The sequence below is a fragment of the Salvelinus fontinalis genome, chromosome 36 (assembly GCF_029448725.1).
Source record: "Salvelinus fontinalis isolate EN_2023a chromosome 36, ASM2944872v1, whole genome shotgun sequence".
In the NCBI taxonomy this organism is placed as follows: domain Eukaryota; kingdom Metazoa; phylum Chordata; class Actinopteri; order Salmoniformes; family Salmonidae; genus Salvelinus; species Salvelinus fontinalis.
The window spans coordinates 21,563,221-21,579,815 of NC_074700.1; the positions used below are offsets into that span (position 1 = coordinate 21,563,221).

Sequence of the window (16,595 nt, forward strand, 5' to 3'; positions counted from 1 at the left end):
CAAAGTACTTGTATGTTAGTGGATATTTGTTTAAAGTCCCAGAGGCGTCCTTTGCAAAATATTATTAATTTCTCTGTAAGAGCATTTATTAAAATATGAGACATATGTCCTTTATAATAATGTCTACACCCATAAATAAGGCTGTGTTAGTCACAAGCAAGCTTTTTCGTTTAATAATCAGAAAATGCAGAAACATTTTAATGCAGAATGTATGTAAATTCCATATCACATTGTTCCTGTAGATTTTGTTATATGCACAATTTACAATCAAATCTGTGCGTGCAAACATTTTATTAATGAGGTCCCAGAATAGTATTCTTGACATTGTAAAGAGGAAGGCCTCTGTATGCAGAGTTGTGCTTACCAATGGCTGATTACAAACCTTCCCAGTCTATACATTATGTAAGAGCTGGCATAAACTGATTGATCCTCATGGTCACAAGACATGAACTGATACACATCCAAGTCTTAAAAGCAATATTTTATTCTTCACAAATCAATACAGTGTACAGTAAATGTGCATGAAGGGAGGCATAACAGAAAAAATACGACTGAAATAGCTGTCCATTATATTCAACAAAGTTGAAGACGAAGAATAATACGTCAATGCCTTGTTGGTCCTGTGTGGCTCAGTTGGTAGAGCATGGTGCTTGCAATGCCAGGGTTGTGGGTTTGATTCACAAAGGGGACCAGTTAAAAAAAGTATTAAACTGTATGCACTCACCACTGTAAGTCACCATGGATAGAAGCGTCTGCAATTTTGTTTAGATGTGACGAAGAGACACATTTTGATGAGCAGAACAAATCATCATACAATTATATCCATAAAGCAAATGCCTAAATATTACTGTAGTGACAATTACTCCTATTCATGTATGGCATATTAATCATCATCAGTGTAGTTAAGACCACTCAAGTTTAGCTCTCCATCACAATAAAGTAGTCTATTGACAGATGTAGAGGTGATCTTTAATGCTTTAGATTGTTTAGTTTCAATGGACAAAATTGTGATTGGTTTTGCATCATTGTTCCAGGGTGAGAAAAGAGGACGGACCTCATCCTCATAACTTGGTCCGTTGATAAATGAGTAGATGAGTGAACCATCTTCTGCATTAAAGAAAGTCACCTTCTTTTCCTTATAATCTAGATAGATAGCAACTATAACTGGAATATCTTTGTCAAGAACATGCTCCTTATCATCCATGGCTTTCAGTCTTCCCCCATTGGACAGCCTGATTACCCAGAAGCCATTGGCAGGGCTGAGAACCAACTGTCCCTTCCTGTTAGCTGTTGCCTTGGTAACACCAAGTACCCAGTCATCCTTCTTCTCCACATTCACCTCCCAGTAGGTCCTCCAAGCACGGCCAATAATGCCCAGCACATAGGGATCCTCATCAAACATCTTATCACTACACGGTCTCTGTAGTGTTTCCTTTATCCAGCGTACTGTTTTCCCATCTATCAGTAGGTTAGGGTGAGCGGTGTCCACATCCAGAGTTACATCCACTGAGGAAAGAAAACAGATACACACATACCGTTGATGACACATTTTTCTTATTTTGATCTTAAAAACCTCTAAGCCGTATGGGTGGAGGGCTACTAAGCTAACATATGGAACTGTTTTAAGACGGTAATACCATGGATCATTTAGCTATTTGATTTATAATAGTAGGACCCCTTTAAGGTATAAAATATATATATAATATTTGATTAAAAAATACCAGTCAAAAGTCTGGACACACCTTCTCATTCAAGGGTTTTTCTTAATTATTTTTATTTTCTACATTGTAGAATAATAGTGAAGACATCAACACTGTGAAATAACACAGAATCATGTAGTAACCAAAAAAAGTGTTAAACAAATTAAAATATATTTTAGATTGTTCAAAATAGCCACCCTTTGCCTTGATGACAGCTTTGCATACTCTTGGCATTCTCTCAACCAGCTTAATGAGGAATTATATTCCAACAGTCTTGAAGGAGTTCCCATATACGCTGAACACTTGTTGACTGCTTTTCCTACACTCTGCGGTCCAACTCATCCCAAACCATCTCAATTGGGTTGAGGTCAGGTGATTCTGGAGGCCAGGTCATCTGATGCAGCACTCTATCACTCTCCTTCTTGGTCATATAGCCCTTATACATCCTGGAGGTGTCTCGGGGCAATGTCCTGTTGAAAAATGTATTATAGTCCCTCTAAGTCAGTGGTGGGCCGTCAGGGCCTGCAAGGCCTTCTCTGCTGGCCTAAACATCATCAGAAAAAATATATTTTCCCACAAATATGTATTAAATTATTCCCCAGAGTAAGAGTTATACTCTTCATTTCATAGCTTTCCTCTTGGTTGCACTGCTTCCAGCCCCAGGTTGAGATTTGGAGGGCTGGTCTTTATGTTAGATCTTTTATCCAATCATATTCAGCCATCATGTGTTGCCAGGGGTCTAAAATCTGCCCTCAGGCCTTCAGAATCAACAGTGCGGGCGCTTGTAGCTTATAGTGAATGGAAATGAAAATTTAGTGTCAACCAATCAGCTTTAGAGTTGGCTATTGTACGCCTGCTGGCTGGCTCCAGTGTTACACAGGAGCCAGCTAGCAGGCGTAGTGCGTGCACGTCTTTTGATTGGATTACCAATATTGAGAGGCAGGTCCTATGGGCAGGTCTATGCAGATCTAGGAAACTGAATTTGATAAACGAATTAATTTGCGTACTACTAAGCTGTTTTTTCAACCCACAATGGCGGAAGGAGGAGAAGATATCGATTTGGTCGAGGATATAATTATAACGCCATTCTCAAGACAAACTTTTCAAGAAAAGTTAGACATTGTAAAGAGAGGTCGCCCGACGCCACAAAGCCTGTCACAGGCGGGAAAGGGGTTCGTTCGCTCGCCACTTTCAAAGTTTCAACTACGAGCGCTGTCAATGGCTCACAGGCTCCTTGGCTCTGAGAAGCACTGCAAACTGTACTGCTGGGAATGCCTATTATTTGCAAGTGATCGATTTGGTGTTTGGAGCCACACTGGCTTTGCAAACTTGAGTTGTCTAACCAAGGCAGCAACGAGACACCAAAGTACGGCTGGGCACTTACAAGCAATGGTGCTTTTGAAAACTTTTGGGGACACCGGAGTGGATCTACAGCTCAAAGAACAAGCGCGCAGGGCAACGGAGCTGCACAATGAAAAGGTGAAGGGAAATATTCATTGATTGTGTCATGTTTTTGGGTAAACACTGTTTTCCCAAAAATGTCAATTTGTCAATTTCAAGGTGACGCAATGCCTGGTTATACTGCGTTTCTGTCTAAATGTATAGTGTCTAGAGCCATGGATTAATTCGGGTGGGACTGTGTAGTACCTCACTGAAGGCCCAGGCCCCAGGCCCACGGCACGCCACTGCTCTAAGTGCATACCAGATGGGATGGCGTATCGCATCAGAATGCTGTGGTAGCCATGCTGGTTAAGTGTGCCTTGAATTCTAAACAAATCACTGAAAGTGTCACCAGCATAGCACCCCCACACCATCACACCTCTTCCTCCATGCTTCACGTTTGCAACCACACATTTGTTTAACCTTTATTTAACTAGGCAAGTTAATTAAGAACACATTCTTATTTACAATGACAGCCTATTGGGGAACTGTGGGTTAACTGCCATGTTCAGGGGCAGAACGACAGATTTTTACTTTGTCAGCTCGGGGATTCGATCCAAAAACCTTTCGGTTACTGGCCCAATGCTCTAACCACTAGGGTACCTGCCGACCCACACATGCGGAGATCATCCATTCACCTACTCTGCGTTTCACGAAGACACGGCGGTTGCAACCAAAAACCTCAAATTTGGACTCATCAGACCAAAGGACAGATTTCCACCGGTCTAATGTCCATTGCTCGTGTTTCTTGGCCCAAGCAAGTGTCTTCTTCTTACTGGTGTCCTTTAGTAGTGCTTCCTTTGCAGCAATTTGACCATGAAGGCCTGATTCACGCAGTCTCCTCTGAACAGTTGATGTTGAGATGTGTCTGTTACTTGAACTCTGTGAAGGATCCTATTTGGGCTGCAATTTCTGAGGCTGATAACTCTAATGAACTTATCCTCTGCAGCAAAGGTAACTCTGGGTCTTCCTTTCCTGTGGCGGTCCTCATGAGAGCCAGTTTCATCATAGCACCTAATTGTTTTTGCGACTGCACTTGAAGAAACCTTCAGACTTCTTTACATTTTCCAGATTGACTGACCTTCATGTCTTAAAATAATGATGGACTGTCATTTCTCTATGCTTATTTGAGCTGTTCTTGCCATAATATGGACTTGGTCTTTTACCAAATAGGGCTTTATTCTGTATACAACCCCTACAATGTCACAACACAACTGAATGTCTCAAAAGCGTTAAGAAGGAAAGAAATTCCACAAATTAACTTTTAACAAGGCACACCTGTTAATTGAAATGCATTCCAGGTGACTACCTCATGAAACTGGTTGAGAGAATGCCAAGAGTGTGCAAAGCTGTCATCAAGGCAAAGGGTGGCTACTTTGAAGAATCTCATAACTAACATGTATTTTGATTGGTTTAACACTTTTTTGGTTACTACATGATTCCATATGTGCCATTTCACAGTTTAGATGTCTTCACTAATATTCTACAATGTGGAATATAGTAAACATCATGAAAAACCCTGGAGTAGGTGTGTCCAAACGTTTGATTGGTACTGTTATTGTTTCAACTGCTGATTGTCCCTTGGTTATTGTTTGGAAAAGGTGACAAAATATTAATAGCCATATGTAAGACAAATTATAATAAATAGCTTAGTACCTTCATGTAATTTCTCATCTGAAAAAAAAATGAAGAAAATGAAAACAGAGAAGTGCAATAACAAAGCTAACATTTCATATCATCCTGATGAGCATACTGTATAAGAAATAGAGTCATTACCGGTTGACTGCTCCATGGTCTGCACTGATGCATCTACAAGTGAATCAAAAGACTTCAAATATATTAACCTGGAAATACACAGTAAATAACAGGTATGCTGTACTTACTGTATGGTATATCTTGATTTAAAAGTATGTCTTATGTATGTGTGTGTAGTTTACATTCCTTACTGTACCTTGCATAGGGGGTGATGTGGTAGACGTCTTTGGCTGTTCAAGATCTGCTGTGTTATATCATTCATGTAAAAAAAAAAGACTTCCTCGTAATATGATAAAACATTTTTCATCTGAAATACTTAAATACTAGAAATCATATTTTAAATGTACATCATGAGGATTTTCTACTTTTGAAGGATTTTTCCCCCACTATAATTATTTTGGATGTCTGCTCCTGTACAACGTGTTCTTCAAATCACATAGTTATGACCAAATGTCCAAAGATATTACTTTGCTCTTTTGAACTAGACAATTATTAAATACACCATTATGAATGTAATGCAGCAAATACAATCAACATAATGTACCTGTGTTTTTTTCAACAGGTCTTCTACTGCAACCGCCACCTGTACAAGGAAGAAAATGCTGTGTAATCATGATCCGATAAAGAGATATACAGTATGTACTTTCTTTGGTTCAAAATGTGTGCATCTCTTTCTTCATACATTAGTATATTAGTAATAGTTGTAATGATATTAATTAGGATGGGAGATATATTTTTGGGGTTATATATTTCTTTTTTTTTCTTCTTTTCTGACATTATTAAAGGAAAACTCCACCCAAAACGATCTTTTAGTATTTATTTCATTAGTCCATTGTTGATATAGTCCCAAAATGTTTTATATGTCAGCAATCATTTTGAAGATATGTAACTTTCTAAACACAGACATCTGGCCCGCATGATGTAATTTGCATCACATGATGCTGCGTTAGGCATCACATGATGGAAAATGCACCATATTAGATCGATTTCTGTATTTTGGAAGTTACATATATTAAACTTGTTGCTGACATATAGAACATTTTGGGAATATATTGTTTTTGTGTGGAGTTTTCCTTTTAATAATGTAAAAATACTGACTAAAATGTATAACCCGAAAACATATCTCCCTCCCTAATTGGCTTTATTTTATTTTAAGAGTGTACAGTTTCGTCTATGCAGCAGATTTACCCATTATAGCTAACAGTAGAGGAGGACCAAGTTCAGAAACAGCTGTGTACTGTGTTATTCTTCTGTGGATAAAAACATAGGGAAGAAGTGAGGAGAGATACTGGTAAATGCTGCAAGCAATAGGGCAAATTACATAAAGGTTGCTGTTAGAATTATCTAAGGCAAAACGACTACAAGTTTTGCACTAAGTAGAGACACACAGTGCCTTCAGAAAGTGTTCACACCCAGTTTATTTTTTCCACATTTTGTTGTTATAGCCTGAATTTAAAATGTATTACATTTAGATTTTGTCAAATTGCTCGACACACAATACCCCAGAACATCAAAGTGGAATTTTGTTTGTATAATAAAAAAAATAAAAAAACATTTAAAAAAATTATTGAGTCAATAAGTATTCAACCTCTTTGTTATGGCAAGCTTAAATAAGTTTGACCAAAAATGTGCTCAACAGGGAAAACCATAAAAAAATGACACACCCTCCTAAAACTGGTTATAACTCCAATTCTGTTCGTTATATTAAGATTCTAACAACGACAGTGTGTTAAATAGAACAACACTACATATACACAAAAGTATGTGGACACCCCTTCAAATTTGTGTATTTGGCTATTTCAGCCACACCCGTTGCTGACAGGTGTAAAAAATCAAGCACACAGGCATGCAATCTCCATAGACAAACATTGCCAGTAGAATGGCCCGTACTGAAGAGCTCAGTGACTTTTAAATTTTTTTTTTTTTTTTGTTGTTTTTTTTTTTATCCCATTTTCTCCCCAATTTTCGTGGTATCCAATCGCTAGTAATTACTACCTTGTCTCATCGCTACAACTCCCGTACGGGCTCGGGAGAGACGAAGGTCGAAAGCCATGCGTCCTCCGAAGCACAACCCAACCAGCCGTACTGCTCCCGGTTGCGGCCGGCTGCGACAGAGCCTGGGCGCGAACCCAGAGACTCTGGTGGCGCAGTTAGCACTGCGATGCAGTGCCCTAGACCACTGCGCCACCCGGGAGGCCTCGAGCTCAGTGACTTTCAACTTGGCACCGTCATAGGATGCCACCTTTCCAACAAGTCAGTTTGTCAAATTTTTGCCCTGCAAGAGCTGCCCCTGTCAACTTTAAGTGCTGTTATTGTGAATTGGAAACGTCTAGGAGCAATAACGGCTCGGCCGCAAAGTGGTAGGCCACATAAACTCACAGAACGGTACCACCAAGTGCTGAACGTAAAGCTTTCAAAAAACATCTGTCCTCGGTTGCAACACTCACTACCGAGTTCCAAACTGCCTCTGGAAGCAATGTTAGCACAATAAGTGTTTGTTTAGCTTCATGAAATGGGTTTCCATGGCCGAGCAGCCACACACAAGCCTATGATCACCATGCGCAATGCCAAGCGTCGGCTGGAGTGGTGTAAAGCTCGCAGCCATTGGACTCTGTAGCAGTGGAAACACGTTCTCTGGTGTGAAGAATCATCTGGGTTTTTGTCAGATGCCAAGAGAACGCTACCCGCCCGACTGCATAGTACCATTTGTAAAGTTTGGTGGAGGAGGAATAATGGTCTGGGGCTATTTTTTCATGGTTCGGGCTCCTTTGTTCCAGTGACGGGAAATATTAACGATACAGCATACAATTACATTCTATGTGATTCTGTGCTTCCAACTTTGTGGCAACAGTTTGGGGAAGGCTCTTTCCTGTTTCAGCATGAAAATGCCCTCTTGCACAAAGCGAGGTCAATACAGAAATGGTTTGTCGATTGGTGTGGAAGAACTTGACTGGCCTGCACAGAGCCCTGACCTCAACGCCATGGGACACCTTTTTGATGAATTGGAACACAGACTATGAGCCAGGTCTAATCACCCAACATAATTGCCTGACCTCACTAATGCTCGTGGCTGAATGGAAGCAAGTCCCCGCAGCAATGTTCCAACATTTAGTGGAAAGGCTTCCCAGAAGAGTGGAGGCTGTTATAGCAGCAAAGCAGCAACTCCATATGAATGCCCATGATTTTGGAATGAAATGTTCGACAAGCAGGTGTATGTAGTGTATTTGGGAAAAGTCAAGGATAAGGGGGACATGACTTTAAAAATGTTCATGAGTACATTATGATGCTCTCTGTCTATCTAGTGTTAATATACACAATCACAAAGAAAACCATTCATATTTTGTTTAGGAAGGTCAAAAACATGATCCATGACAATTTATTTAAAAAGAACAGAATAGCATGTTTTGAGTTGCATTTATCTGTGCTTAATAGCTGTGCCATGCCAATGAAATCAACTTGTTAATTTAGCATACATCACAGTCCCTGCCCTACCATAGTCAACACGCGTATTTTACAGTAAAAATATAATGGAATTTAACAGAAGAAAATATATTTTTCCCAGATGGCAATTGCTGATCATCACCAGTAGCCTTTTCACATGATGAACTAACACAGAGCCATGGTTATTCTAGTAAAAAGTTGTATTTGAAACAGAGACCATCTGCAAAATTTTGTCGAATTGTTTGGCAAAAACAAGTTCATTAGAAACCTTGGAATCTGCTCTTTCTGATAGGGTATAGCAATTAAAATGCCTGGCCTGCATGGACCTCTGTAGGATGATATGGAAGAAGTCATATTTGGAATGACCTGTTCCCTTCTTTGTCAATGCACCCTGCGCTGGTCATCAGTCTATAGTTTCAATATAGTTCAGGTTTTGATGGGCCAGCTGTGCAGGACACTGTTGTCTTACAATCAGCAAATAAACGAGGGTCTTATTTTAGTATTCAGTCTATGCGCTTCTGGACCAATCAATACATTTTCTGACTGACTATAATTTACATTTGGTGTCCTGAGGTTTCTAATGACCTATTTTAACAAATAAATGTACCCATTTATGATTTATTATCGAATATTTACATAATTGAGAATGTAACGGTCATGATGACCGTCATGGCCATTCTAGTAGTTATGGAATTGTGCCTCTCCTAGTGTTAAGTAACACTGCAAAAGATGTGGCAAAGGAATTCACTTTTTGTCCTGAATACAAAGCGTTATGTTTGGAGCAAATCCAGCACAACACATCATGAAGTACCACTCTTCATATTGTCAAGCAAGCAATGCTTTAAATCAGCAAGGACTATGGACTTTTTTAGGATAAATAGAAACTGAAAACAGCACACAGGCAAAATTGTATAGGAAAACCTGGTTCAGTCTGCTTTCCAACAGACACTGGGAGACTAATTCACCTTTCAGCAGGACAATAACCTAAAACTCAAGGCCAAATCTACACTAGAGTTGTTTACCAAGATGACATTGAATGTTCCTAAGTGGCTTAGTTACAGTTTTGACTTAAATCAGCTTCAAAATCTATGGCTTTCTAGCGATGATCAACAACCAACTTGACAGAGCTTGAAGACTTAAAACAAAAATATTGGGCAAATATTGTACAATCCAGGTGTGCAAAACTGTTAGAGACTTAAATACATTTTAATCCCACTTTGTAACACAACAAAATGTGTAAAAAGTCAAGGGGTGTGAAACACTCTCTGAAGGCACATTCTTTATAATCTGTTCAGGTGAAAAGACAAGATAATCATTGTTTTACCCTGAAACACGGATTGTACTGAAGCTAATGCTGACCATAAAACATTGATCAAAAAGTATCATTGCAGGAAACTCTGTATGATATTCTGAAATATAGTACTGTCATTTCAAACTCAAGGGCAGAGAGATGAAATTGTGGAATAAACGCAATCACTATAATGCTTACAAATGTGAGCAATATTTCACACAAATGGTTTAGATAATAACTGAATGAATTGGTATAAAATGTTTTTGATATAATGATAAAGTGTTAAGAAATAAACAAATAAGTAATCAAAGAGCACAGGAAATTAACTAACGTTTCACTAACATACTACCTGACAAAGGAGATGATTGTGTACAACAGGAAAAAAGAGGACCGAGCACGCCCCCATTCTCATAGACGGGGACGTAGTTGAGCAGGTTGAGAGCTTCAAGCTCCTAAATGTTCACATCACCAACAAACTATTATGGTCCAAGCAAACCAAGACAGTCGTGAAGAGTGCACAACAACACCTATTCCCTTTCACGAGACTGAAAAGATTTGGCATGGGTCCTCAGATCCTCAAAAGGTTCTACAGCTGCACCATCGAGAGCATCCTGACCGGTTGAATCACTGCATGGTATGGCAACTGCTCGGCCTCCGACCGCAAGGCACTACAGAGGGTAGTGCGTAGCTAGTTAGCTGGCTAGCTAATAAAAGTCAAAGCAAATGTAGCTAGCTAACACAACCTGATAACAGTGCTGGAGGAGGCTTTATCAGCCTGTTGTTTGTGCAACAGTAACTTTGGTTCCTACCCTGTCACAATAACTCGTCCATGGCATTTTCATTCGTTATCATGTCAAACAACACTGTATTCAAAGTGCCTACATGTATATTCTAATTACAGAATTATAATAAACATTCTATTTCCATGATCCTGAAAGTTCACCTAAGTCTTTTGATCTAAATCGCAATTGCAACCTTTGGTTAAAAATAAGGCCTAGTATTTTTGTCCATATTGTGGCAGTGTGGAAATTATTTCAAATGAGTGCAGGAAATGCAGAAATTGATGGAAATGCAAGAAATTATTTTAGTTTGAAGTTGAATTGAACAGTAGAAAAAAATCCGAATGGCGAATGACCCATTGTAATAATTTAGAAAATTAATTCAGCTAAAAAAGAAACATCCTCTCACTGTCAACTGCGTTTATTTTCAGCAAACTTAACATTTGCAAATATTTGTATGAACATAACAAGATTCAACAACTGAGAAATAAACTGAACAAGTTCCACAGACACGTGCCTAACAGAAATGTAATATTGTGTCCCTGAACAAATGGGGGGTCAAAATCAAAACTAAGTCAGCATCAGCTGCAAAATCTGGACCCCTATAAATCAGCTGGGCTAGACAATCTGGACCCTCTCTTTCTAAAATTATCTGCCGAAATTGTTGCAACCCCTATTACTAGCCTGTTCAACATCTCTTTCGTGTCGTCTGAGATTCCCAAAGATTGGAAAGCAGCTGCGGTCATCCACCTCTTCAAAGGGGGGGACACTCTTGACCCAAACTGCTACAGACCTATAACTATCCTACCCTGCCTTTCTAACGTCTTCGAAAGCCAAGTCAACAAACAGATTATTGAACATTTTGAATCCCACCGTACCTTCTCCGCTTTGCAATCTGGTGTCAGAGCTGGTCATGGGTGAACCTCAGCCACGCTCAAGGTCCTAAACGATATCATAACCGCCATCGATAAGAGACATTACTGTGCAGCCTTATTCATCGACATGTATTCATTCGACTCTGTCAATCACAACATTCTTATTGGCAGACTCAAAAGCGTTGGTTTCTCAAATGATTGTCTCACCTAGTTCACCAACTATTTCTCTGATAGAGTTCAGTGTCAAATCGGAGGGTCTGTTGTCCGGACCCCTGGCAGTCTCTATGGGGGTGCCACAGGGTTCAATTCTCGGGAAGACTCTCTTCTCTGTATACATCAATGATGTCGCTCTTGCTGCTGGTGATTCTTTGATCCACCTCTATGCAGACAACACCATTCTGTATACCTCTGGCCCTTCTTTGGACACTGTGTTAACTAACCTCCAGACGAGCTTCAATGCCATACAACTCTCCTTCCGTGGTCTCCAACTGCTCTTAAATGCAAATAAAACTAAATGCATGCTCTTCACTGACATTCCTGTCTTGCAAGAAATCACGCACAGAACGAGCACTATGGCTAATGGCATTGTCATGCTGGAGGGTCATGTCAGGATGAGCCTGCCGGAAGGGTACCACATGAGGGAGGAGGATGTCTTCCCTGTAACGCACAGCATTGAGATTGCCTGCAATGACAACAAGCCAAGTCCGATAATGCTGTGATACACCGCCCCAGACCATGATGACCCATCACCTCCAAATCGATCCCGCTCCAGAGTACAGGCCTTGGTGTAACGCTCATTCCTTCGACGATAAACACAAATCCGACCATCCCCCCTGGTGAGACAAAACCGCGACTCGTCAGAGGAGAGCACTTTTGCCAGTCCTGTCTGGTCCAGCGACTGTGGGTTTGTGCCCATAAGGGATGTTGTTGCCGGTGATGTCTGGTGAGGACCTGCCTTACAACAGGCCTTACAAGCCCTCAGTCCAGCCTCTCTCAGCACTAATGACGATCCTTTGCAGGTGTTGTTACGCTTGGTCTGCTACTGTGAGGATGATTAGCTGTCTGTCCTGTCTCCCTGTAGCGCTGTCTTAGGAGTCTCAGAGTACGGATATTGCAATTTATTGCCCTGGCCACATTTGCAGTCCTCATGCCTCCTTGCAGCATGCCTAAGGCACATTCAGGCAGATAAGCAGGGACTCTGGGCACCTTTCTTTTGGTGTTTTTCAGAGTCAGTAGAAAGGCCTCTTTATTGTCCTTAGTTTTCAGAACTGTGACCTTAATTGCCTACCGTCTGTAAGCTGTTAGTGTCTTAACGACCGTTGCACAGGTGCATATTCCTTAATTGTTTATGGTTCAGTGAACAAGCATGGTGTCACGCCCTGACCATAGATAGCCTTTTTATTCTCTATGTTGGTTAGGTGAGGGGGTGACTAGGGTGGGTAGTCTAGTTTTTTTCTGTTCTATGTTGGCTTGGTATGGTTCCCAATCAGAGGCAGCTGTCTATCGTTGTCTCTGATTGGGGATCAGATTTAGGCAGCCTTTTCCACCTGTTGTGTGTTGGATCTTTTTTTGGTACTGTGCTGTTTAGCCCTACTAAACGTTACGTTTCGTTTGTATTTGTTGTTTTTTCGGTGTTCATCAAGAAAGATGTACGCCTACCACGCTGCGCCTTGGTCCACTCATTCCAACAACGATCGTTACAGAAGATCCCACCACCCCAGTACCAAGCAGCATGCCCAGGAGGAGCAGGGATCTTGGGCCTGGGAGGAAAGGAGTGGAGGACATCCTGGATGTGGGAAGAAACCATGGCAGGAGACAGAAGCCTGCCATGGAAGCAGGCGGAGGCAGCGAAGGAGCAACAACGACGACACCGGGATTCGCGGCCACGACAGAAGCCCGAGAGGCAGCCTCCAAATGTTTTTTTTTGGGGGGGGGCACACGGGGTGGTCGGCATAGCCGAGGTGTGAACCAGAGCCAGTCCTCACGGGGTGGTCGGCGGAGCCGAGGGGTAAACCAGAGCCAGTCTGGGAGAGGAAGGTGAACTTGGAGGGGAGTGAAGGGAGTGAATCAGAGACAGTTAAGGAGTTGATGGGGAAATTGGAGGAGAGAGTTATGAGAGAGCTGTTGTGTTGGTGCATGAGGCACGACATTCGCCCTAAGGAGCGCGTCCTCAGTTTAATGCCACCAGCTCTCCGTACTCGTCCTGAGGAGCGTGCTAGCCGTCTGGTGAAGACTGTACGGGCTCCACGTACCAGGTCTCCAGTACGCCTCCCCAGCCCTGCACATCCTGTGCCAGCTCTCCGCACTCGCTTTGAGGAGCGTGTTATCATTCCGGTACAATGTGTGCCGGTTCTACGCACCGTGTCTCCAGTGCGCCTCCACAGCCCAGTATGTCCTGTGCCAGCTCCCCACACTTGCCGTGCGAAGGTTGTCATCTCTCCAGGAAACGTTGTGCCAGCTCTACTCTCCAGACCTCCAGTGCACCTCCACAGCCTGGTACTTCCTTTACCGGCTCCACGCTTCAGGCCTCCTGTGCTTCTCCCCAGCCCGGTACGTCCTGTGCCAGCTCCACACACCAGGCCTCCTGTGCATCTCCCCGGCCCGGTACGTCCTGTGCCAGCTCCACGCACCAGGCCTCCTGTGCGTCTCCCCAGCCCGGTACGTCCTGTGCCAGCTCCACGCACCAGGCCTCCAGCGACGGTCTGCAGTACGGAGCCTCGAGCGACGGTTCCCAGTCCGAAGCCTCCAGTGATGATCCATGGCACGGAGCCTCCAGTGATGATCCATGGCCCGGAGCCTCCAGTGATGATCCATGGTCCGGATTCTCCATTGAGGGATCCTAGTCCAGAGCCTCCTGCGAGGGTTCCCAGTCCAAAGCCCCCTGCGAGGGTCCCCAGTCCAGAGCCTCCTGCGAGGGTTTCTAGTCCGGAGCCTCCAGCGAGGGTTCCCAGTCCGGAGCCTCCAGCGAGGGTTCCTAGTCCGGAGCCTCCTGTGAGGGTTCCCAGTCCAGAGCTTGCAGCGAGGGTTCCCAGTCCAGACCCTTCAGCGAGGGTTCCCAGTCCGGAGCCACCTGCGACGGTCTACGGTCCGGAGTCCCCGGCGACGATCCACGGTCTGGAGTCCCCGGCAACGATCCACGGTCCGGTTTCTCCAGCGATGATCCACGTTCCGGAGCCTCCGGCGACGATCCACGGTCCGGAGCCTCCGGCGACGATCCACGGTCCGTCCGGTTCCTCCGGCGACGATCCACGGTCCGGAGCCTCCGGCGACGATCCACTTTCCGGAGCCTCTGGCGACGATCCACGGTCCAGTTCCTCCGGCAACGATCCACGGTCCGGAGTCCCCGGTTACGATCAACGGTCCGGTTCCTCCGGCAACGATCCACGGTCCGGAGCCTGCGCCGATGATCCACGGTCCGGTTCCACGGAAGCGGAGGGATCCGCGAGCGGAGTGGAGTCTACGTCCCGAACCGGAGCTGCCACCGAGGCGGCTTCCGTCAAATACCGTCAGAAATTGTTTAAATACCTTGATATGAAATTTTAAGTCAAGGACTGTCAAGGACTGAGTCAAGGACTGTTCTCTCTGCTACTGCACGGCAAGCGGTACCAGAACGCCAAGTCTAGGTCCAAGAGGATTCTAAACAGCTTCTACCCCCAAGCCATGAGACTCCTGAACATCTAATCAAATGGCCACCCAGACTATTTGCATTGCAACCCCCCCCCCCCCCCCCCCCCCCCCCCCCCCCCCCGCTGCTACTCTGTTGTTATCATCTAGGCACGGTCACTTTAATAACTCTACCTACATATTGCCTTAACTAACTGGAGCCCCTGCACATTGACTCTGTACCGGTACCCCCCTGTATATAGTCTCGCTATTGTTATTTTACTGCTGCTCTTTCTTGTTACTTTTATTCCTCATTCTTATTCGTATTTTTAGTTTTTTAAAACTGCATTGTTGGTTAGGGGCTCGTAAGTAAGCATTTCACTGTAAGGTTGTATTCGGCTCATGTGATTAATACAATTAGATTTGATTTGATATTTCAAGGGATTTGTTTGAAAAAATTGTCATGTTCGGTAATAATATTGAAAAATGCTTTACCTTGATTCTCTCTGATACGAGTGTCTCGTTCATGAATGTGCCCTCGGAATGGAATCTACTCAGTTTAAGGAGGTAATCATTAAAAGCAGCTACAGATTGACAGCACCATTACAGTTGTGCACAAAGTCCACAATGACCCAAACACCATACAGCGAGCAGTTATGCTTATGTTTTCATGACCTGATTTATAGTGTTGAATTTTAGACATTTCAGTTTGATAGAGATACAACCTGTTTTCACATACAGAGTTTAATCACTTCATCCTCGGACATCTTATACTTTTGCTTAATGCTAGGAAGTGGTCATATGAGAACCAAATGCTGGAGATAAGTAATCACTTCATTTCAGCTAGTTACTGTTTAACCAAAAGCAAGGTATCCTGATACTGTATTATTAACCTAAAGCTGTATGGTACTACGTCAGCAGTCCGGTCACACAAATTTCCTAGGTTGCAAATCTCAAGATGGATATTTTCATTTATTGGCATAGTAACAAACCCCCACCTCAGGACCCATGCGTCCATGACACAAACTGTTCACACCATTCTTGTTGGCGGAGACAATTTTGCCGTTTTTAACCTGTGGGGTGGTCATATTTTTGTTATTCAACCAATGTTCGTAAGGTCTAATGAACCCACAACATTATTGGGTTTTTAAAAACAATACTGCCATAATAATAACAATACTTAGATGTTGACTTAAATCAATTACAAGCAATATAGACAGCATACATGGTTCATATTTACCATTTACCTCTGCTAGATCACATTTATTAATAAAAGCTCTTTTCGCTATTCAGATCCTTCCAAGCTCTACCAGCTTGGGTGGGGAACATCGCTGCACAGCTACTTTCAGGTCTCTCCAGAGATGTTCAATCTGGTTTTATTCCGGGTTCTGGCTGGGCCACTCAAGGACATTCATAGACTTGTCCTGAAGCCACTCCTCCATTGTCTTGGCTGTGTGCTTAGGGTCGTTGTCCTGTTGGAAGATGAACCTTCGCCCCAGTCTGAGGTCCTGAGCTCTCTGGAGCAGGTTGTCATCAAGAATCTCTCTGTACTTTGCTCTGTTCATCTTTCCCTTCCATCGTTTCAGCTCCAGTCCATGCAGATGAAAACAATCCCTACAACATGATGCTGCCACCACCGTGCTTCACCGTAGGGATGGTGCCAGATTTCCTCCAGGTGTGACGCTTGGCATTCAGGCCAAAGAGTTCAATT

At 43.0% G+C, this 16,595-nt stretch overlaps 1 protein-coding gene across 1 annotated transcript; it reads right to left on the reverse strand.

Annotated features, from left to right (window-relative positions):
• Window positions 1-462: 462 nt before the first annotated feature.
• Window positions 463-15,449, reverse strand: LOC129835716 (butyrophilin subfamily 1 member A1-like). The gene is made up of 7 exons (XM_055901484.1): window positions 15,380-15,449; window positions 6,084-6,145; window positions 5,440-5,478; window positions 5,092-5,136; window positions 4,917-4,949; window positions 4,797-4,814; window positions 463-1,506 (listed from the first exon to the last, which is right to left on the reverse strand). The coding sequence occupies exons 2-7, from the start codon at window positions 6,085-6,087 to the stop codon at window positions 884-886; spliced, it is 762 nt and encodes a 253-aa protein (XP_055757459.1). The 5' UTR covers window positions 6,088-6,145; window positions 15,380-15,449; the 3' UTR covers window positions 463-883.
• Window positions 15,450-16,595: the final 1,146 nt, after the last annotated feature.

Excerpts from the sequence above, each read along its gene's own strand:
- LOC129835716 (XM_055901484.1), bottom strand. Across the intron at positions 5,137-5,439 it reads ACCTGTTGAAAAAAACACAG|ATCTTGAACAGCCAAAGACG; the intron begins GTACATTATGTT and ends ATAACACAGCAG. Across the intron at positions 4,950-5,091 it reads CACATCACCCCCTATGCAAG|ATGCATCAGTGCAGACCATG; the intron begins GTACAGTAAGGA and ends ATTCACTTGTAG.